General features: G+C 43.5%; 1 protein-coding gene across 4 annotated transcripts; it reads right to left on the reverse strand.

Annotated features, from left to right (window-relative positions):
- Positions 1-2,592: 2,592 nt before the first annotated feature.
- LOC109760944 (uncharacterized) lies at positions 2,593-9,665 on the reverse strand. Of its 4 annotated transcripts, none has more exons than XM_020319734.4 (11): positions 9,395-9,665; positions 8,842-8,903; positions 7,659-7,792; positions 7,400-7,458; positions 6,846-6,869; positions 6,508-6,590; positions 6,201-6,265; positions 5,902-5,951; positions 5,677-5,778; positions 5,501-5,560; positions 2,593-3,093 (listed from the first exon to the last, which is right to left on the reverse strand). In XM_020319734.4, the coding sequence occupies exons 1-11, from the start codon at positions 9,395-9,397 to the stop codon at positions 2,983-2,985; spliced, it is 753 nt and encodes a 250-aa protein (XP_020175323.1). In that variant the 5' UTR covers positions 9,398-9,665; the 3' UTR covers positions 2,593-2,982. The 4 variants fall into 4 exon arrangements, with proteins under 4 accessions (XP_020175323.1, XP_040245073.1, XP_020175322.1 ...); XM_040389139.3 differs by having other exon boundaries at positions 2,593-5,362; XM_020319733.4 differs by having other exon boundaries at positions 5,677-5,951.
- Positions 9,666-23,544: the final 13,879 nt, after the last annotated feature.

The following is a 23,544-nucleotide window of genomic DNA, read 5'->3' on the forward strand; positions in this document are numbered from 1 at the left end:
AAGGCCGCAAAGCGAGTTGTTGGTGAAGCAAGGGGTCGGGCATATGAGGACCTCTACCAACGGTTAGGCACGAAGGAAGGTGAAAGGGACATCTATAAGATGGCCAAGATCCGAGAGAGGAAGACGAGGGATATTGGCCAAGTCAAATGCATTAAGGACGGAGCAGGCCAACTCTTGGTGAAGGACGAGGAGATTAAGCATAGATGGCGGGAGTACTTCGACAAGCTGTTCAATGGGGAGAATGAGAGTTCTACCATTGAACTGGACGACTCCTTTGATGAGACCAGCATGCGTTTTGTGCGGCGAATCTAGGAGTCTGAGGTGAAGGAGGCTTTAAAAAGGATGAAAGAAGGCAAGGCGATGGGCCCTGATTGTATCCCCATTGAGGTGTGGAAAGGTCTCGGGGACATAGCGATAGTATGGCTAACCAAGCTTTTCAACCTCATTTTTTGGGCAAACAAGATGCCAGAAGAATGGAGACGGAGTATATTAGTACCAATCTTCAAGAACAAGGGGGGTGTTCAGAGTTGTACTAATTACCGTGGAATTAAGCTGATGAGCCATACAATGAAGCTATGGGAGAGAGTCATTGAGCACCGCTTAAGAAGAATGACAAGCGTGACCAAAAATCAGTTTGGTTTCATGCCTGGGAGGTCGACCATGGAAGCCATTTTCTTGGTACGACAACTTATGGAGAGATATAGGGAGCAAAAGAAGGACTTGCATGTGGTGTTCATTGACTTGGAGAAGGCCTATGATAAGATACCGCGGAATGTCATGTGGTGGGCCTTGGAGAAACACAAAGTCCTAGCAAAGTACATTACCCTCATCAAGGACATGTACGATAATGTTGTGACAAGTGTTCGAACAAGTGATGTCGACACCAATGACTTCCCGATTAAGATAGGACTACATCAGGGGTCAGCTTTGAGCCCTTATCTTTTTGCATTGGTGATGGATGAGGTCACAAGGGATATACAAGGAGATATCCCATGGTGTATGCTCTTTGCAGATGATGTGATGCTAGTTGACGATAGTCGGACGGGGGTAAATAGGAAGTTAGAGTTATGGAGACAAACCTTGGAATCGAAAGGGTTTAGACTTAGTAGAACTAAAGCCGAGTACATGATGTGCGGTTTCAGTACTACTAGGTGTGAGGAGGGGGTTAGCCTTGATGGTCGGGTGGTACCTCGGAAGGACACCTTTGGGTATTTGGGGTCAATGTTGCAGGAGGATGGGGGTATTGATGAAGATGTGAATCATCGAATCAAAGCCGGATGGATGAAGTGACGCCAAGCTTCTGGCATTCTCTGTGACAAGAGAGTGCCACAAAAGCTAAAAGGCAAGTTCTACAGGACGGCGGTTCGACCCGCAATGTTGTATGGCGCGGAGTGTTGGCCGACTAAAAGGCGACATGTTCAACAGTTAGGTGTAGCGGAGATGCGTATGTTGAGATGGATGTGTGGCCACACGAGGAAGGATCGAGTCCGGAATGATGATATACGAGATAGAGTTGGGGTAACACCAATTGAGGAGAAGCTTGTCCAACATCGTCTGAGATGGTTTGGGCATATTCAGCGCAGGCCTCCAGAAGCTCCAGTGCATAGCGGACGGCTAAAGCATGCAGAGAATGTCAAGAGAGGGCGGGGTAGACCGAATTTGACATGGGAGGAGTCCGTTAAGAGACCTGAAGGATTGGAGTATCACCAAAGAGCTAGCTATGGACAGAGGTGCGTGGAAGCTTGCTATCCATGTGCCAGAGCCATGAGTTGGTTGCGAGATCTTATGGGTTTCACCTCTAGCCTACCCCAACTTGTTTGGGACTAAAGGCTTTGTTATTGTTGTTGTTGTTGTTAGAAACTCCGTGAGCACCGCGTGTCCGTGCCAGGACTCGAACTTGGGTGGGCTGGCAGCAACCTCAGCTGCCCAGCCAACGGATCGACGCCCCGTCCTTCATGTTACAAACCAAAAAAAACTGAAACTTGTCATTCGAAAAAGATGCTGACATGCTTGACAACTAAAGTTGCCATCCTCGCATCACTAAACTCGCCTAAAAAACGTTCGAAATTGCCATGTGTTCGTGCAACACATGTGGCACTTATCATGGTCCAACAAATAAGCATCTTGTGACATAAGAAATCAAATTCGTTGCAACAACAAAAAGAAATGCTAACAATTATTTTCTTTGGGCAAGCAATCACATCTCTGGTGAAGTAAAAGATGACAAGTACTCCCTCCATAAAGAAATATAAGTGTTTAGATTACTAAAGTAGTGATCTAAACGCTCTTAGATCACTAAAGTAGTGATCTAAACACTCTTATATTTCTTTACAGAGTGAGCATCACCTAGAGTAATCGGCTCATCAAGTTAACTGCAGCCAACTAAGCAGCAATCATCGTAAAAAAGCAGGGACGATTCGAAGTTCAAACCAACGGTCCCTAGAAAGATATCACAAGTTTGCATTACCTCATAGCAAGGTGCCCGATCTGGCAACAATCGATCAATACCGATAGCACAAGTTAACTGCAGCCAACTAAGCAGCAATCATCGTAAAAAAGCAGGGACGATTCGAAGTTCAAACCAACGGTCCCTAGAAAGATATCACAAGTTTGCATTACCTCATAGCAAGGTGCCCCATCTGGCAACAATCGATCAATACCGATAGCACAAGTTCGCATTACCTCCTACCTGGACCTACATGAACTATAGACCCATCGCCCATTCGGCAGTGAACCAATAACTGTTTTGGGTATGCTGTAGCAGATAGGGGCAGCACAAAATACAAACTAGATTGATAGTTTGCAATCCTAGCCAGTGAAATCACCCCTGCGCAAGTAGATTCCACCAAACGACACCATCTGCTTTGTGAAGGGTAGCGGGAACAATGCCGACATCCAAAGATAAATATTCTATTGATCGACATGAATCATGTTTGTACCACCAAATCATGATATCCAAGTCAGAATGCAGCCTCGAACAGTTCACTTGTTACGCTGAACGCATCCATTCTCGGTTAGGTACTCCACAAATTCATCAATTAGGTAGGGCCAAGCACCTTCTTCATCATAGTTGGATAACTGTGGATCAATTGTCTGCAATAACACGACAGTGAAATTGGTTAAGTTCACAATTATGAGCTCTTTCTACATGCAAGTCATAGAAAGAGCCATCTTAGTCCCTTCCGGACATCCAACAAAAAACTGACACCTAGTTTAACAAGATACACAATTAGTGAAGAACTGAAAGATAACAGATTATTGACGAATCACTGAAGGCGACAGATCACAAACTACCTAGAGACTACAACCTAGGCACACCAGTTAACCTGTCTCATTTGCCCAAGCAAAGTTTATTTGTCATGCTGATTAAGTGGGCATACAAGTCCCGCAAAATCTGGGCATTCATATCTATATACCTAACATTAAAGGGAGGAATGTTTCTACCCGTCCATCATCAGAATTGCTCTGAACTTTTTAAAAATTACCCCTCAATGTCACCCGTAAGAGGGAAAAAGCGGTTCAGAGCAACATTCCTACGTTTTTTCGCAGGCCCAACGGCAACAAGGCCCGAGAAAAGGGCACGCACGCATCGCTTCACACCTTGATCCCAACTCCCCTCTCTCTCCCCCGTGGACCTCATGAGCGGTGTGGTCCTAACCCTGTCGTCACCCCTGGCTCCACACTACGCCGGTAAGAAAGGGAGCTCGGGAAGAGGCACATGAGCAGCGACAGCTCACCACAAATGCGCCCGGTCGGACAGAACAGGGACGAGCAGGGTAGCGAGGTCTTCGTTGTCAATAGTTGTGCGGCGAATCTACCACGGCAAAGTTCCGCTTGAGGCGAGGAAGAACAGGGCGGCCGCAATTTACTGCATCTTCAACCAATTCCTTCCATAGGGATACTCCTTGGGATCCGCCAACACAATCCCTTAGCTGAAATTGGAGCTTCGGTCGACATATGGATCTGCATTGGCGCGCGGATAGCGTAGGTAGAGGAAGCCGATAGGTAAGAGAAATGTTGCCGTGGGCAAGCTAGATATGGACACGAACGCCGGCTCCTTCATCGCCGTCCAACGGCTTGCTCCGACTGCGTGGCCAGCTTGCATCACTCGTCCTGAGGTTAGCTGTTTTCTGATCCAGTTGTCTCTTGCCAATTCTTGTTCTTTGTAACGGATGCTTACGCTTCATGTGTTAGTGTGCGCTCATGCAATGGAGGTTGTGACCAGGTCGGCGGTGTGGAGCAGGAGGGGCTCTCCTGCGTCTATGTGCAGAGTAGGGACAACAATGCCTGCCTTTCTTTTGATTTTACGCATGTTCAGGTAAATATAGCTTTATGTTTATTCATTTGATCCCCAAGTTTACTTCTGTGATGTTAATGTTGTTCTAGAATTTGGAGGATGATTGCGAGCTTTGAAACTTTTTGTTTATTGCTGACCCACATCCAGTCCAACTAATTGGCTTTATGCAGTTTTCCTCGTTATGTGGGTTTCTTGCGGGTTTCTTGCATTTACCACAGGATATTGAAGTTCTCTGTGGAAGTAATATTTTTTCCTTTTTGCCTTTACCTAGAGTAAGAGTGCCTACTGAGATTACAGAACCAGATAGAAATTCAGTGTGATAGTTCAAAGTTCAAAGAGTGCTTGTTTTTGCTTGAAATTGCTACCGAACTGTTCGCACATGCATCGTAGTTGAGTACTTGATATTCCATATTTGTTCTGTTCTGAAGTGGGTGTGTGGTGCTTACAATTTTGATCTGCATAGCCATAAATATGTAGTGTATTGATAGCTTCAGATGGCATTTAGCATGCTGCTAGGATTCCTCAAACAAGCATCAAAATGTACCTGCTCTACCTGAACTGCCACCCTAGATAATCATCAATTACAGTAGAATCTTACGCAAAGTTTTTATTGCCAAATGTATTCCTTGTTCATTGTGCTGCTTAGAAGAGATGAATGCCAAAAAGTAATGTGAACTTACTGTTAGTTCACAAGGTTACTTGGCGTGCAGAAGTAGATGTATTTAAGTTCATTATTTTCATGTGAGCGGAGAGTGTAGTACGCATTTGGATGAAGACTGATATTGTGTGGGCTCTGGCGTACCTTTTTTTCCTGTCTTATGAACTGAAAGGCATGCTATATATCAGTCCTGCCTGCCCTGTATACTGTTTTGCTACATAGGTTGGGGCTAGATGAAATGGTAGAAGAAGCTTAACTAAGCAGGTGATTTGCAGGGTAACTACAAACATGGAGATCCCAGGAAAATGGGGGAAAGAAATTTAAAGAGTTTCTTGAGGAGCGTAAGGTGTATTCTATCAAGACATTCTTGGTTGCTTGCTCCTAGAAACCTGCCTGCAACCCATTTCCTGCCAAGTATATGAAAAAGTTGATAATGCTGATGTGTATGAGGGCACTGGTGTTGGACCACTGGAATATGTATATCCCATTGCAAAGCACGGGCATATGTACGAGTGTAATGAGAAAAGCGAGGATGAAAGATTTACCTTGACAAATTCCAACAGCTGAGACCATGTGTCCCTAGAGATGGCTTTGTTATGCCTGACCTGAAATTTTAAGAATAAAAGTTGCAGCAAAATAGTACCATCTTACAACAATAACATAATGGAACAGCTCAATGATCAGAAAATGGGATTAGACAGAAATGCCATTTAAGGCACACCTGTAGAAACTGACACCAGTGATCAATTAAGGGCCAATGCCTTTCAGCAAACAGCAACCTCCACATTCCAATAGCTGTCTCCAGTGGAAGGGATTTCTGACCCTGTAAAATCAAGGGAATGTTGTAGGAAAGTTTCATAGATAACACCGGTTGAAAAACAGATGTGCCAATAAAGACAATGACAATTGAAAATATTGGAACAAATAGTTTGCTCTCAAGGATAACCTTTTCCCTAGCCCAAGCAAACGCAAAGTTGTATATCTCACGGAACTTATCTGGAAAACGAAAGAATAACGGATAGGTTAGAACTTACTCCCTCCGTTCCAAAATAGATGACTCAACTTTATACAAAGTTAGTATAAAATTGGGTCATCTATTTTGGAACGGAGGGAGTAGAAGATAGAAGCAATTTTCAATATATTTTTTGATAGGCAGTCCAATTTACGTGCAAACTGGAATTGGATAGTGGCTAAACTAGGTAGTCATGTACAAATATCCAGTTTCACACAAAAAAGGAAACTTACTATCGTCCTTTATCTCAGCTCGCAGTGATGGAAGTTTCTCACGGAGCTTCTCAATTGAATCAACCCTAAAAATAATGAAATGGTATAATTAGAAAAGAGAAGTGTCGCAAAAATATGTACTGGGAAATACTATCCATTGAGACAATGACATGTTGTGACGCATTGTATTCGAATAATATTTTCAAGTTTGGTGATTTTGCAATGGTAGTATGGTACCAGGAAATATGACCCTAAAAATTACATGTGTAATTGGCAAGGGCCTTTATTAGTTGCATACTGAACTATCATGACTACAAATAGCACTCACCCAATTGACTGCAGACCATCAATGAATTCCTGGCGAGTAAATTCACACATTGTGGCAGCTTTCATGTGCCATGATATGACAAGCTGTTAACAGCATAAATAGATGGTTAACAACAATGATGATCTACAGATCGCAGTATTCACTTAAATACAATGAAAAGGCAGGTCGCTGCAAATTAGAGAAAAGAACATGTGTGAATTTCAAATATCAAATAGATAATGAATTAACTTCAGAGGATGGCAGCTGCAGGAGCAGGTACCGCAAAAAACAGTGAACTAGTTTCCACTCAAACAGTAAGTGAACACAGCTGGTTAGTACAGAAGAACTGAAACACATACCATGACAACATCCTGAGGATCCACCTGGAAAACAAACAAATAGCAACTGCGGTTAGAGATTTGTAGGGCCAATATGATGTTGCTAACATACAGAGCAAAAGGTATACACCACTAGGACTCTATCCTAAGACAACAGAAAATATATAATGAAGCAGAAAAATAACAGCAATATTTAGTTTGATCCCCACAGAGTGAAGATTCCCCTACACACCATGGAAATGGACAGTAGAAAAATAACAGCACCTCTTAGTTCTGAGTCTGGTCACTTGCACAGACAACCACAATATGTAATCCAACAGACAAACACATAAAGAGGGAAGCTAAATTTGCTAATATCTGATCTAGAAACCATTCCAATATTACAAGTAAACAGCATCCTGCTAACCAATAATATTCAACATTTCCTAACCAGTCAGACAAATTACAACACTTGGAACAGAATATAATAGCTGCAGCTAATGTCATATAAGAATTATATGGTTGATTGCTACTAAGTGTGGACTAGATATGCCCAGATGTAGGTGCAAACTGAAAGATAAAAAGCTAGTCCTTACCAACAGGTCGTTGCAAAGTTGAGATGTGCCCTCCACCATGATCATATCAGCATCACGTTCTGGAAACAAAACAAGATACAACACCAATTAAGAAGTAAACAACTTACAGCAGGACAAGAGAGAACATGCTTCCATTGAGTAGAGAAGCAAAAAGAAAGGGGGATGGGATAAATCAAAACCATATGAACAAAAGCTAGAGTCAGAAGTCAAAACTCATTCTCAAAACTTAAAAGGTTGGTAAATGACATGAAAATGATACCTTTGTATCTGCTGTAAAGATCTTCAAGATGTCGAGAATTGGTCACAGAAATCTGTGGCTGGCTGTAGAAATAATCAAAAGACCCTTCTAAGTGCCAATCACTAGCTTTCAGTGCCTGAAGGGCGACCTTCTCGCTGCATCATCAGATAACAGAATCATTTGCTATTCTAGGGACAAGAAACGCCAAATAAAACTGCGACAACTGAACTCCTTGGTCCTTAATAAAAACAAGTGAGTAGAAGAGTTTGGTAAGCTCATAAGTATTTATTTTATGTAAGCATCCAAATATAAATTAATAGATGCTGTTTTAAGCATTTAGAGGAACCATTTAGTTTCATATTCCTGGGCAGTAACTTGGTGTGAACTATGCACTTGAAGAATCACAGTGCTGAATTCTTTGAATAGGAGTCTAAACAATGATTGGATTCATCTAGGCCCTAGCTCCAAGAAGATCCTAGACTGACAAGTTTTACTTCTTCAGGATTCAGTCCATCTCATTTCTTATTTCTACAATGTAACAACGGGGTTTGCCTATTACAAAAATAACAATTTAACAGCATAGCTGTAATGGATTGATGTTCTCATCATGATCATCTGCAACGAGATGACAAACTTTTTTTCAGAAGTTAAACTCCACTGATAATAAGATTTACTCCCTCCGTTTCTAAATATGTCTTTTTAGAGATTTCAATACGGACTACATATGGATGTATATAGACATATTTTAGAGTGTAGATTCACTCATTTTGCTCCGTATGTAGTCCATATTGGAATCTCTAGAAAGACTTATATTTAGCAACGGGGGGAATATATGGTAAGGCATCACAAACATCACAATTTGCTGGGAGCACAAAATAGAGCATCAGATTAAGACACAGTCACTAAATTCAACCTTTAGACCAAGAGCAGCAATTACTCCCTCCGTTCCTAAATATAAGACTTTTTAGAGATTTTAATATGGACTACATATGGAGCAAAATGAGTGAATCTACACTCTAAAATATGTCTATATACATCCGTATGTAGTCCGTATTGAAATCTCTAAAAAGGCTTCTATTTAGAAACGGAGGGAGTACATCATAAATTTGCTTTGCAGTACAAATATTGAAATTAATGTATCATATCACATAGTTCTTAGAAAGCGAGAGTCTACGTAATAGAGATAACTATACTCGAATCTCACCTTGCACCAGTTATGGCCATGAACTGTTGCACCTTGTCGCGGCTTCCTCTCCCCAGCTTATGCTGCAACAGATAGAAAATAATGAGTCAAACAAAATCCCACAGCCTAGATTGCACAGATAGCCTTTTATTGGATGGTATACTGTAATCACATGAGCTTGAGGAAAGGAAAGCTTAGTGCCACAGGGATTAGGGATTCAGCAGTTTTTAACAGCAGAAATGCTATATCAAATATATGTGATGTAATATCTGTTTTAAAATGTTTATGCTACACTGGTACGACATAAGCTTGAAACATGAAAATGGCACCTCAAATATGATCCTCGGCACTAATAAATGGGAAAATGGAAAATCTAGAGTTCAGATACATGTTCACGGTCTCAATCTATATAATCCACCAACTTTATGCAATCCACACATGAAAAACCTAGAATTCAAAAGAGGATCTTACTCCAAGTTTGGCCTAGACATAGATTCCTTTGCTGACCAAATCAGGCGGCCACGGTTTACACGGCAGGAAAATATGTATGTAAAGGGGAGGCAAAGGAGCTTACCATGGTCCCCGCGTAGATCTCCCGACGCCCGAGAGGGAGATCAAGGAGGATAGGATTGCCGTCGATCTGGTCGCCGGGAAATGATGGGCGGCAGCCTATAGCCGGGGCGTCGACGGAGAAGGTCGCCGGGAGACGCGACAGCGAGAGGGAGCAGGAGGCGTCGGCCCGAGGCCAGGTTCTAGGTCAAGTAAGGAGGAGGGGGTGGGTGGGTGTTATCTGCTCGCCGAATTATAATTCATAAAATAGATTTCTATATATCGGAACGGAACTTATGGCTCTCGGGTAACATCTCACCCTCCATATATATGCACAAAATAGTACAGTAACATAGGAAAGTTTAAAACATTCTACTCCCTCTAAATCATATTACTTGCCGCTAAAATTGGCATCCATTTGTACTAGTGTTAAACTTATACTAAAGTAGTGTCAATTCATTTGGATCGAAACGAGTAGTGAAAAAATTAGAATCAAATATAGTCAAGTATTTTACTCGCATAAAAAGTTTTGTCAAAGAATGACTTTCATGGTATTTCGAGAAAAAAATTGAACGCCATATACGAGTTACTGTTCACACTACTTGTCGTTGAAAAAATATTTGCCATGAAGTCAACACGATCTACTCCTTGCCTAAACTTTTTATATAAGTACTGATGCGGAGCATCCCAAGGTCATCCCCATGGACCTACCTACGTCTCCTACGACACCACCTGGACCAATGACAAGAGTCCGAGCAAAGGCTATCGAAGATAAGGTGAACTCGCTCCTCTCCTGATGCGGAGCATCCCACGATCATCCCCATGGACGTATCTACACCTCCAACGACACCACTTGGACCAATGACAAGAGCTAGAGTGAAGGCTATCGAAAATAAGGTGAACTCGCTCCTTTCCGAACTACCACTTTCTATGCATGAGACATGGTTGCTACCTCAAGTGGAAACACTATGTGTGATCAGGTACTCGGAGGAAAGCCACGGAACATCTACATAAAACGGACAAGATGGAGAGGACACCAAGCGCGAAGGTCAAGATGAAGAGCTGCCACGGAAGCTACAGGCTCCGGACGACCGGCCCAGCCCGGACGTCCGACCCCTGGAGGTCACAACAGCCCAAGGAACTCAGGCCTGCAAACGCTGCAGCGACCGGACGACCGTCCAGGACCGGACGTCCGACACCTTCCAGGCTCTGGACGACCGACCCCCCCCCCCCCCCACGGACGACCGGCCTACGCCAACAGAACAAAATTAGCGGAAGACCGGACGTCCGATGTCGTGGCAACAGAACATAAACTACGGAAATCCGAAGATCTACGGACATCCGGACCCCCGCGAGCCTCTGGACGACCGGCGCCTTGCGGACGTCCGAGCCCTGGCTGTGTCCAGTTTCGGGCCGAAGCCCATGTACCCCTCCACTTCGCCCCTCTTTTCCACTAAGACTATAAATAGACCTCTCCCTCCTCCTAGTTAGGGTTAGCATTGGTTTAGCTCATATGTGAGATAGAGCTTTGCTCATCCATACGGATCTACTCCACGAGAGAGACCGCGACCCCTCTACGGAGAAGATCCATGTTGGATTCAAGACCCCCTCTTGGGTGGCCCCATCAAGACCTCCTCACGGAGAAGAACCGGTTACCCTTTGTATCGTCCTTTGTTGATCGTGAATCTTGTATCTCATCTCGTGTTTCGAGGGATCTAGCACATGTGTGACCTAATCTCGTTGGTTTCAGTGTTTCTCTTGTGTCTCCCTTTGTGATTCTCCCCTTGTGTTCTTCGTGTTCTTCGCGGGATCCGCTCCTTTCGTGAAAGATCGGCCGAATAGGGTTCCATCCTACATCATCTTGGTATCATGAGCCACGTTGATCACGATTTCGGAGCCTATCCTCTTTGTTTTCTAGCTTGACTTTGTTGTGTTCTTCCCTAATTCGAAAATTCCCCACAAAAATAGCCCCAAATTTTTTTGTGATTTGTTGGTGTGATGAAGTTTTGTTGGATTTGATCCATGGATTTGCTTTGCCTTGAGTGGATCTAGCTTTCCCCCATCATCTCCACCATTTCCATCCACAAAATCACCCGGATTTGACCAATTTCGCCACTTCCACCACGAACCCTAGTAGTTCATCATGTGCCCGAAATCGCCCAGGCACCGGACGTCCGACAGCCTCCGGACGTCCGACGACCGGACGACCGTAAAACCCCGGACGTCCGCAATACCCTGACGAAACTGAATTTTCCCAAAAAAAATCAGCCACATCCACCACTTCCGCATACACCTTCCTATACCTCCACCATTTCCGCATACCACCTCCATCGCTTTTCCGCTACCCAACTCGGACGATTTTGACACGTTTTGGGTCTTGGAGAATTTGAATTGTGGTGACCGTGTCCTTTTGTGTTTCGGCTATCTAGGTACGGCTCGACATCGACATCACCGCCACTCATCTTCGCCACGGACTCGTCATCATCGGTAACCTTATCTCGGTATCGTGATATCATCATACATTCTCGCAATTGCATTGATAACCCCGTAGCCTTACTTTTTGCGTAGCTTACCCATCGAGACTAGCCTTTGAGTATTGCTGGCAATGTGACTTGTGCACATTAGTGATCATACTTGCCATAGCATAAACACCATATCATCGTGGTGCATATCTTGGTATCATCTCTTGTGTCACAAAGTTGTCATCGCATACACAATTGCTATCTTGGTTCGTGAAACATTGCATGAGAAAAGAGCTCACATACAAAGAGCCAAACAAGCTTTTAAGCAAAAGGGAAAGATAAGCAAAGAGATTATAAGCAAGAACCATAGCATCATACAACGTTAAGATTGTCATACTTGATCATCTTGGATCATAGCATAGAAATATCATACATATAGCATACTTGGGATAGAAGTCGTTGCATTTTTGCTTAGTAGGTTGTGCACAAGTTCGTATCCGCCTATTGTGCAATCGTGCTAGCGTCTCTCTAGTGTTGTGCAACAAGAGCATCTTTGTGGATTCCACATTTTGGCTCACCCTTGGTTGCACGGCCCCACTTATCCTATTTGCATGTGTGTTTCCGTGTACCTTATCTTGCTATTGGTCTACTTGTTGCATTTGCAAATTTGTGAATCGTTTCCAACATTGTTGAAGCTCATTAACAACTGCATCAAATTTTGTGCCACCATCCTTACTAAGCTCCACCATAAGCTTTTACATGTGTAGGTGTGAGAAACCGACAAGAATTGGTACAATTGTGCTATTTCCTTATTCCACATTGGAGTGATCTTTGATCCATCTTCAACATCGGTCAAGGTACATTTGGTATAGGTTCTTCTCTTTCTCCCACTCACATATCTTTGTTTGGAATGATGGATAGGCCAAGTACCTCTACAAACCCACTCTTCCTTGAAGAAGATGACGATCCGAACAACTACGTCACCAAGCTAAACCTATTTTGATGAGGACATCAATACCATTGTTACACCCACAGCCCCTACTGTTACATATAATGGACCAATTACTAGAGCTCGCGCATGCCAATTAAATTACCAAGTACTTTTCGTTTCTTGGTAATGATTCTAATGTTCATGAGAATATGATGCTGCCTAAATTGGATACTTTTGTTTTGCTTACAAATGAAGGGCCTAGCTTGGAGAAGGATGAACATTGGAGCAAGAACAAGCATGGAGTTGATGGCATGCGCAAGGGGAACAAGAACGGAGTTACAAGTGATGATTTCAGGACTTTGAAGCCACCATAAGGAGTGAATGAAGCCTTGGACGAAATATACAAGATGCCACTTCATAAATTTCGTCTAGAGGCTATTCTAGGTGCTGCGTCACCTTATTATTGGGCCAGGCCCATGTAATTTCGAAATACATAAGTATAGGCTGTTTTTAGAGTCCGTATGTGTGGGGAAACAAGAGATAGGGTTGGTTTCGGACCCCTTCCCCAAGGGCCACGAAATTCCCCCCTCTTCCTCCATATATACAGCCCTTAGGGCACCGTTTAGACTTTGGGTTTTGTTTAGATTAAAAGTTCGCCATAGCTGCAACTTCGCGTACTTCGTTTGTGTTCAACGACCAGACAAAGGCGTCACAGAACCCCGCCTTGATCAATAAAGCTTTCCTCTTATATTCGCAATATCCAGATTGCAATCTTAGTTTCTTGCTTGTTCTTCGTTTGCCTGCAGGAAACAGACCTTCGTGGTCAGGTTGATCGTGCTCCGGCGTGGTCAATAACCTCTCGGAGTTGGTTTAGCGATTGCTAAGGCGCGACGTCCTCGCACGTTCGTAGTCGGATCGTCAAAGTCGACTTCCTCCAAAATGATAGCCACCTTCTCATCGAAAGACGGGACACCTTTGCCTCTATCAAGTGGTATCAGATTTCCAGGTTGCTCGGTGAGATTTTACAGTTTTTCATAGTTTAGATCAAGTCTGTTCTTCATACCTATAGTCCACGGAAAAGCGAAAAAAAATATTAGGGTTAGTTCATCTTATCCGAACCAATCTGAGCCTTTGCATAATATTTTCTGTATTTGCTTTGTTGAATTTGCAGTTGCATCGTCGTGTCAAGTTGCTGGTCCTAGCGTCTAGTACTTTAGAGTTTCGAGTTCTGTTCACAAGTTTTCACGCCGCCGTCGCACCATCGTCATCACCCCTGCCATATACCACCATTATCATCACCGCTGCCATATACCACCATCGTCATCACCGCTGCCATATACTACCATCGTCATCGCCGCTACCATATACCACATATCCACCGCCATCACGCTAATCTGAGTCCACCTCCATCACAGATTCACCACCAGTCCGTGTTCCATCGCCCTGCAAATATCCGCCACTAGTCCGAGTTTCCACCAGATTCATCTCCGCCACCAGTCCTAGTCCGAGTCCAGTAATTATTGCTTTGTTCTCGATTTCCAGATCACGCGATACTCCGAGTCGTGACAGAGTAGGACTCCCCAACTTCTGAGCCATCCGCACAAGAAAAATAGTTCCAGTTTCAAAAAAAAACTAAGTCTGGAAAATTCTGGCTAGGCAGTTTTTAGGACATTTGTAGACTTTTTCGAAAAAAAAATTGTTGCGGAGCAAAAAAAGGAAAAAAAAAGTGAAAAAAACAAAAATTCAGAGTGTGCTCCTCCCTTGTTTACGTTCAGCGCCGTGATTTTGTTAGTGTTCTAGGCTCGCGTCTCTAGTACGGTCTAGCCTAGGACCAGCACAGTACCGTCATTGAGCGTTTATTCAACTTTGCATCTCTGAATTGATTATTGCTGACCCTTTTTGCTACCATATTATAAGCCTTCCCAGCTCCACATACATCTACATCGTGTGTTTGACTCTCCCTAGTAATCGCTCTATCCAAGCTTTGAGAGTTTTGACTACATCGGTTGCCGATCACCGCCTGCTGCTGGGTAAGAACTGGTAAGAATTTGAGATTTGCTTGACGGATTTGTGACACCCACCACCACCACTTGTTAGTAGTCTATAGGATCATATTCTTGTGTGTTTCTATTGCTGCTAACCATGCCAGGATCACAAGCCGACGAGATTGACTGGGAGAACTTAACGAACAAGGAGCTTCATGATAAATTTCAGCAAATGATGACTGAACAGGTGCAAGATGTGCTGAACAATTTTGAAGAGGCCATGGAGAAGATCACTGGCCTTGAGAAGACGTTCGAAACAAAGCTCGATAACAGATTTAATGAACTGCTTGCGCGTCTTCCACCACCGGCTGCACCTGCCGCACCTCTGCAACAACAACAACAACGACTACCTCCACGTCGAGAAACAGCCCTCCGCCGAGCGAGTCGTGTCCCTCTTCAGCCTGGCCAAACTGCTGGTGCTGCTATTGATACTTCTGTGGCTCCTGGTGCTGATGTGGAGGAGGATGATTATGCGGGAGATTACGAGGATGAGGTTCATCAAAATCAGAACTACGTGCAACCACCAGTACCACAACCACCAGGTCGTCCACATGCAAATAATGGCAATGTTAGGGCTCCCCTCAGGTACGAACATGACCATCTCCCTAAACTGAAATTGAATATTCCACCATCTGAGGGTAGATATGTTCCTGATATATATCTTACTTGGGAGTTAGAAACTAAACAACGATTTACATGTTTACAATATCCTGAGGAGAGACGTGTTTCTGCTGCTGTTTGTGCTTTCACTAGCTTTGCATGTGTTTGGTGGTCTGAACATTGTAGATTATATCCTGTTCCAGCTACTTGGGCTGCTTTGAAAACTGCTATGCGTACTCGTTGGGTTCCACCATATTATCAACGTGAATTACTTCAAAAATTGCAGCGCTTAAGACAAGGAAAAAATTCTGTAGAAGATTATTATCAGGAATTACAATCTGGCTTGATTAGATGTGGTATTGTTGAGGAGAATGAAGCTATGATTGCACGTTTTATGGGTGGATTAAATAGAGAGATTCAAACCATTCTAGAGTATAAGGATTATAATAATATCACTCGTTTATTCCATCTTGCTTGTAAAGCTGAACGTGAAGTGCAGGATCGACAGGCATTGGCGCGAACTAACTTTTTTGCAGGTCGACCTTCATCATGGACACCACGTGCATCATCTACTTCCACTGTACCATCACCTCCTTCAGGTGCCACCTCCAACCGTGATACAAGAAAGCAGGCACAACCACCACTATCTGCCAAGAGCACACCTGCCGGGCCTGCACAGAGCTCTTCTTCTTCCATGGCGTCAACAGGGCACACAAGTGATATTATTTGCCGTCGTTGTAAGGAAAGAGGACATTTTGCGAGAGAATGCAAATCTCAGCGTGTGATGATTGCTACTGAGGATGGTGGGTATGAGTCCGCTAGTGACTATGATGAGGAGACTTTGGCTCTTATTACACATGAAGAACACGGTGGAGATGATTCTGATCATGAGACGCAATACATGGCTGCTGAAGATGCTGCATGTATGAATGTTTAGTTGCTCAACGTATTTTGAGTGTGCAGGTTACACAAGCTGAGCAAAATCAGAGGCATAATTTGTTCCATACAAAGGGAGTTGTGAAGGAACGTTCTATTCGCGTCATCATAGATGGAGGGAGCTGCAACAACTTGGCTAGCATGGAGATGGTGGAGAAGCTATCTCTTACCACAAGACCACATCCACATCCTTACTACATCCAATGGTTCAACAACAGCGGCAAGGTTAAGGTAACACGTACTGTTCGTGTGCATTTTAGTATCTCTACATATGCTGATTATGTTGATTGTGATGTGGTACCTATGCAAGCATGTTCCTTATTACTTGGTAGACCATGGCAATTTGATAAAAATTCTGTACACCATGGTAGAAACAATCAGTATACTCTTGTTCATAAGGATAAAAATATTACTTTGCTTCCTATGACTCCTGATTCCATTTTGAAAGATGATATTAATAGAGCTAATAAAGCAAAACAGGAGAAAAATAAGAGTGAAAATCAGATTGTGGCAAAAGAATTTGAGCAACAAATGAAGCCTAATAATAAACCATCTAGTGTTGCTTCTGAAATTAAATTGAAAAGTGCATGTTTACTTGCCACCAAATCTGATATTGATGAGCTAGATTTTAGCAAATCTGTTTGCTATGCTTTTGTGTGCAAAGAGGCATTATTTTCATTCGAGGACGTGCCTTCCTCTTTGCCCCCTGTTGTCACTAACATTTTGCAGGAGTTCGCTGACGTCTTCCCACAAGACGTGCCACCGAGATTACCACCTATTCGAGGGATTGAGCATCAAATTGACTTAATTCCCGGTGCATCGCTACCCAACCGTGCACCATACCGTACCAATCCAGAGGAGACGAAGGAGATTATGCGTCAAGTACAGGAGCTGCTCGACAAAGGTTATGTACGCGAATCTCTTAGTCCTTGTGCTGTTCCTATTATACTAGTGCCTAAAAAGGATGGTACGTCGCGTATGTGTGTTGATTGTAGAGGCATTAATAATATTACTATTCGTTATCGTCATCCTATTCCTAGGCTAGATGATATGCTTGATGAATTGAGTGGCTCTGCAATATTCTCCAAAGTTGATTTGCGTAGTGGATACCATCAAATTCGTATGAAATTGAGAGATGAATGGAAAACAACATTTAAAACTAAGTTTGGTTTATATGAGTGGTTAGTCATGCCTTTTGGGTTAACTAAATGCACCTAGTACTTTCATGAGACTAATGAACAAAGTTTTACGTGCTTTCATTGGACGATTTGCGTTAGTCTATTTTGATGATATACTGATTTATAGCAAATCTTTGGAAGAACATTTGGAACATTTACGTGCTGTTTTTATTGCTCTACGTGATGCACGTTTGTTTGGTAACCTTGGGAAGTGCACATTTTGCACCGACCGAGTATCTTTTCTTGGCTATGTTGTTACTCCACAGGGAATTGAAGTTGATAAAGCCAAGATTGAAGCTATTGAGAGTTGGCTGCAGCCCAAAACGTTCACACAAGTGCGGAGTTTTCTTGGACTCGCTGGTTTCTATAGGTGTTTTGTGAGAGATTTTAGCACCATTGCTGCACCTCTCAACGAGCTTACAAAGAAGGATGTGGCTTTTGTTTGGGGTACCGCACAGGAAGAAGCCTTCACGGTATTGAAAGATAAGTTGACACATGCTCCTTTACTCCAACTTCCTGATTTTAATAAGACTTTTGAGCTTGAATGTGATGCTAGTGGAATTGGATTAGGAGGTGTGTTATTACAAGATGGCAAACCTGTTGCATACTTTTCTGAAAAATTGAGTGGGCCTAGTCTGAACTATTCTACTTATGATAAAGAATTATATGCTCTTGTTCGGACTTTAGAAACATGGCAACATTATTTATGGCCCAAAGAATTTGTTATACATTCTGATCATGAATCTTTGAAACACATTAAAAGTCAAGCAAAACTGAACCGTAGACATGTTAAATGGGTTGAATTCATTGAGACTTTCCCTTATGTCATTAAACACAAGAAGGGTAAAGAAAATGTTATTGCTGATGCATTGTCTCGTCATTATACTATGCTTTCACAACTTGACTTTAAAATATTTGGTTTGGAGACCATCAAAGATCAATATGCGCATGATGCTGAATTTAAAGATGTATTGCAGAATTGTAAAGAAGGCAGAACATGGAACAAGTTCGTTGTTAACGATGGATTTGTGTTTCGTGCTAACAAGCTATGCATTCCAGCTAGCTCCGTTCGTCTTTTGTTGTTGCAGGAGGCGCATGGAGGAGGACTAATGGGACGCTTTGGCGTGAAGAAGATGAAGGATATACTTGCTACACATTTCTTTTGGCCAAAGATGAGACGGGATGTTGAGCATTTTGTTGCTCGCTGCACTACATGTCAAAAAGCTAAGTCACGACTCAATCCTCATGGTTTATATATGCCTTTGCCTGTACCTAGTGTTCCTTGGGAGGATATATCTATGGACTTTGTTTTAGGTTTACCTCGAACAAAGAAGGGGAGGGATAGCATATTTGTTGTCGTGGATAGATTCTCGAAAATGGCACACTTTATACCATGTCATAAAAGCGATGATGTTGTTAATGTTGCTGATTTGTTCTTTCATGAAATTATTCGCTTGCATGGTGTGCCAAATACTATTGTTTCAGATCGTGATACTAAATTTCTTAGCCACTTTTGGAGATGTTTATGGGCTAAGTTGGGGACTAAACTGCTTTTTAGTACTACTTGTCACCCCCAAACTAATGGACAAACTGAAGTTGTCAATAGAACATTGTCTACTATGCTTAGGGCTGTTTTTTGAAGAATAATAAGAAAATGTGGCAAGAATGCTTGCCTCATATTGAATTTGCTTATAATCGTTCATTGCATTCTACTACTAAGATGTGCCCTTTTGAAATTGTGTATGGTTTCCTACCTCATGCACCTATTGATTTGTTGCCTCTTCCATCTTCGGAGAAGGTTAATTTTGATGCTAAAGAACGTGTTGAATTGATTTTAAAAATGCATGAGTTAACTAAGGAAAACATTGAGCGTATGAATGCTAAATATAAACTTGCTGGAGATAAGGGTAGAAAACATGTTGTGTTTGCACCTGGAGATCTTGTTTGGTTACATTTACGTAAGGATAGATTTCCTAATTTGCGCAAATCAAAGCTAATGCCACGTGTTGATGGTCCTTTTAAGGTGTTAGAGAAAATAAATGATAATGCATATAAACTTGAGCTACCTACAGATTTTGGGGTTAGTCCCACTTTTAACATTGCAGATTTGAAGCCTTATTTGGGTGAGGAAGATGAGCTTCCATCGAGGATGACTTCATTTCAAGAAGGGGAGGATGATGAGGACATCAATACCATTGTTACACCCACAGCCCCTACTGTTACATATAATGGACCAATTACTAGAGCTCGCGCATGCCAATTAAATTACCAGGTACTTTCGTTTCTTGGTAATGATTCTAATGTTCATGAGAATATGATGCTGCCTAAATTGGATACTTTTGTTTTGCTTACAAATGAAGGGCCTAGCTTGGAGAAGGATGAACATTGGAGCAAGAACAAGCATGGAGTTGATGGCATGCGCAAGGGGAACAAGAACGGAGTTACAAGTGATGATTTCAGGACTTTGAAGCCACCATAAGGAGTGAATGAAGCCTTGGACGAAATATACAAGATGCCACTTCATAAATTTCGTCTAGAGGCTATTCTAGGTGCTGCGTCACCTTATTATTGGGCCAGGCCCATGTAATTTCGAAATACATAAGTATAGGCTGTTTTTAGAGCCCGTATCAACAAGAGATAGGGTTGGTTTCGGACCCCTTCCCCAAGGGCCACGAAATTCCCCCCTCTTCCCCCATATACACGGCCCTTAGGGCACCGTTTAGACTTTGGGTTTTGTTTAGATTAAAAGTTTGCCATAGCTGCAACTTCGCGTACTTCGTTTGTGTTCAACGACCAGACAAAGGCGTCACAGAACCCCGCCTTGATCAATAAAGCTTTCCTCTTATATTCGCAATATCCAGATTGCAATCTTAGTTTCTTGCTTGTTCTTCGTTTGCCTGCAGGAAATAGACCTTCGTGGTCAGGTTGAACGTGCTCCGGCGTGGTCAATAACCTCTCGGAGTTGGTTTAGCGATTGCTAAGGCGCGACGTCCTCGCACGTTCATAGTCGGATCGTCAAAGTCAACTTCCTCCAAAACGATAGCCACCTTCTCATCGAAAGACGGGATACCTTTGCCTCTATCATATTTGGAACGCAACGAGGCTTGCATGAAGAGCAACTAGCAATGAGCGACCGCATCGACAACCTCACCACCGACTTGCGACTCTCCGAGCAACGTACAAGAGACTACTTCGACCATAAGCTCAACGAACACAAGCACGAGAATGACGCAAGAATGGACGAGATTCGTGCCTTGTTGGTCAACTGCTCTTCTACCACTTCGTCCTACTCAAGACGGAGCCGCTCGAGTCGACACTCCGATGACACTATCTCCGGCTCAAGTACCCCGACATCGAACACTCTTCGTCGTGCCGCGCGTCAAGATCGTCAAGCAAACCGCAATCCTCTACACGACACCGACTCTCAAGAGCATCGACACCGTCAAAACCAAGCTACATTCGCGCAAGCACAAGAACGGCAACGCCAACGACAACAACAACAACAACAACAACAAGAGGAGTGAGCGTGCCAACACCAAGATGCACAAGATGCCGAGGCACAACACCAAGAACAACAACTACGTGAAGCTCAAGCACTTGAGGCGCAACGTGCCCTCTGAGATTTAAGTCGAGTCGTAGCCACGCGCAACCGGCAAGCTCGTGGGCAACAAGGAGCACTTCGCGATGAAGTTCAAGAACGGATTTATCAATCACGTGTGCATCGTCAAGTTCCTCATCAAGATCGACAAGCGCCTCCTCAAGCTCGACAAGAACATCAAGTTCATCGAGAGCGTGAAGACAATGGAAATCCTCCAAGACAAGAGCAACATGAGGTCGACAACCATCCTCGCCAAGAGCAACATGAGTTTGTCAATCCTCAACGACATGGGCGTCATCATCCTCGACCCCAACACAATGAAGAGCAATGATACGGCAAGCTAAAATTCACAATGCCCAAGTTCACCGGAAGCAATGACCCCGAAGAGTACATATCATGGCCATTGAATGTTGACAAAATCTTCCGCTTGCACAACTACGAAGAAGAGAAGAAGATCGCGATGGCATCCCTTATTCCAAGACTACGTCCTCATTTGGTGGGAACAAGTCATTGAGCACCGAGAGGTCAAAGGTGAACCGCCCATCACTACTTGGGCACAAATGAAGGATGTCATGAGAGCACGATTCGTGCCAAACTACTACAACCACGACCTCTTCAAGAAACTCCAACTCCTCAAGCAAGGAACCAAGAGCGTTGAAGACTACTACAAGGAAATGGAGATTGCCATGATAAGGGCCAATGTCACGGAAGATGAGGAGCAAACTATGGCACGTTTCTTCAATGGACTCAATCACCCTATCAAGAAGATTGTCGACTTCCAACCATACTCAAACCTCATCGAGCTAGTGCACCAAGCCACCAAAGCGGAACGCCAAGTGCAAGATGACTTCAAGTATGCCAAGTTCTCATCCAAGTCCTATGGCTTATCCAACACCCAAGCTTCAACGACTCCAACACCTTCTACCTCAACCAAGCCACCTACAAGCAACGGCGACAAGTCAAGTTACAAGAAAACTTCGACAAGCTCAAGTCGTCCTCCTACTACAAGCAACTTCAAGCCGAAAGCTTCATCATCATCTACCCCAACCGATGAGACCATCAAGACAAGTTCCTTCAAATGCTTCACATGCGGCGGTCGAGGCCACAAGTCCTTTGAGTGCACAAACAAGCGCACCATGATTCTCAACGACGACGGAACCTACGACTCCATGAGTGAAGAAGAAATGGAAGCCCTTGAGCAAGTGGCCATGCACCAGCAAGTGAACAAAGAAGATGAAGACGATCAAGTCTTTTGTGATGAAGATTCGAGCCCCGCTCTTGTTGTCTCCAAGGTCTTGACTCTTCAACATCAACAAGACGAAGACCAAAGATGTCATATCTTCCACACCAAGGCCGGCATCAATGGAAGGTCCGTCAAGGTCATCATCGATGGAGGGAGTTGCCATAACCTAGCAAGTGAAGAACTATGCTCCAAGCTCCAATTGGTCAAGATGAAGCACCCGCACCCATACAAGGTTCAATGGCTAAGCGACAATGACACCATCCAAGTCGAGCATAGAGTACAAGTTTCTTTCAAGATCGGAGCTTACGAAGACACTTTGGAGTGTGATGTCCTCCCTATGACCGTTTGCCACCTTCTTCTTGGACGACCATGGCAATTTGACCAAGGTGTCATCCACAACGGGCGTACAAACCACTATAGCTTCAAGATGAAAGGGAAGGAGTACGTGCTACGCCCTATGTCTCCAAGCCAAGTGATCGTGGACAAGCAAGCCACCCATCATGGAGAGAATAGTGAGAGAGCGAACCACCAAAAAGAGAGTGAGCGCCACAAGCCAAAATTGAGTGCCTCCATGATGAGCGACAAGAAAACCTTAGTTCTATTTGCCACCAAACGTGAGATGAGAGAAGTGTGTGAGAACCCATCAAGTGTCCTACACTATGTCCTATTGTGCAAGGACGAGGCACCAAAAACTAACACCCCTCACAATCTACCTTTGGTGTTATCTTCTATATTACAGGAATTCCAAGATGTTTTCCCCGACGAGCTACCTCCGGGTCTACCCCCACTACGAGGCATCGAGCACCGCATCGACCTCATCCCCGGAGCACCACTTCCAAACAAGGCCCCATACCGCGTCAACCCCGAAGAAACCAAAGAAATACAAAGGCAAGTAAAGCATCCCATAGATCATGGGAATGTGCGTGAAAGTTTGAGTCCTTGTGCCGTACCGGTCATTCTTGTGCCAAAAAGAGACGGTAGCTTTTGCATGTGTTCCGATTGTAGACCTATCAATGCTATCACCGTTCGCTATAGGTACCCCATTCCACGCCTTGATGATATGCTTGATGAACTCAGCGGTGGCACTATTTTTTTTCCAAAATTGATCTTAAAAGTGGTTACTATCAAATATGCATACAAGAGGGTGATGAATGGAAAACCGCTTTGAAAACAAAGTTTGCT

Source organism: Aegilops tauschii, chromosome 5 (assembly GCF_002575655.3).
Source record: "Aegilops tauschii subsp. strangulata cultivar AL8/78 chromosome 5, Aet v6.0, whole genome shotgun sequence".
Lineage (NCBI taxonomy): Eukaryota > Viridiplantae > Streptophyta > Magnoliopsida > Poales > Poaceae > Aegilops > Aegilops tauschii.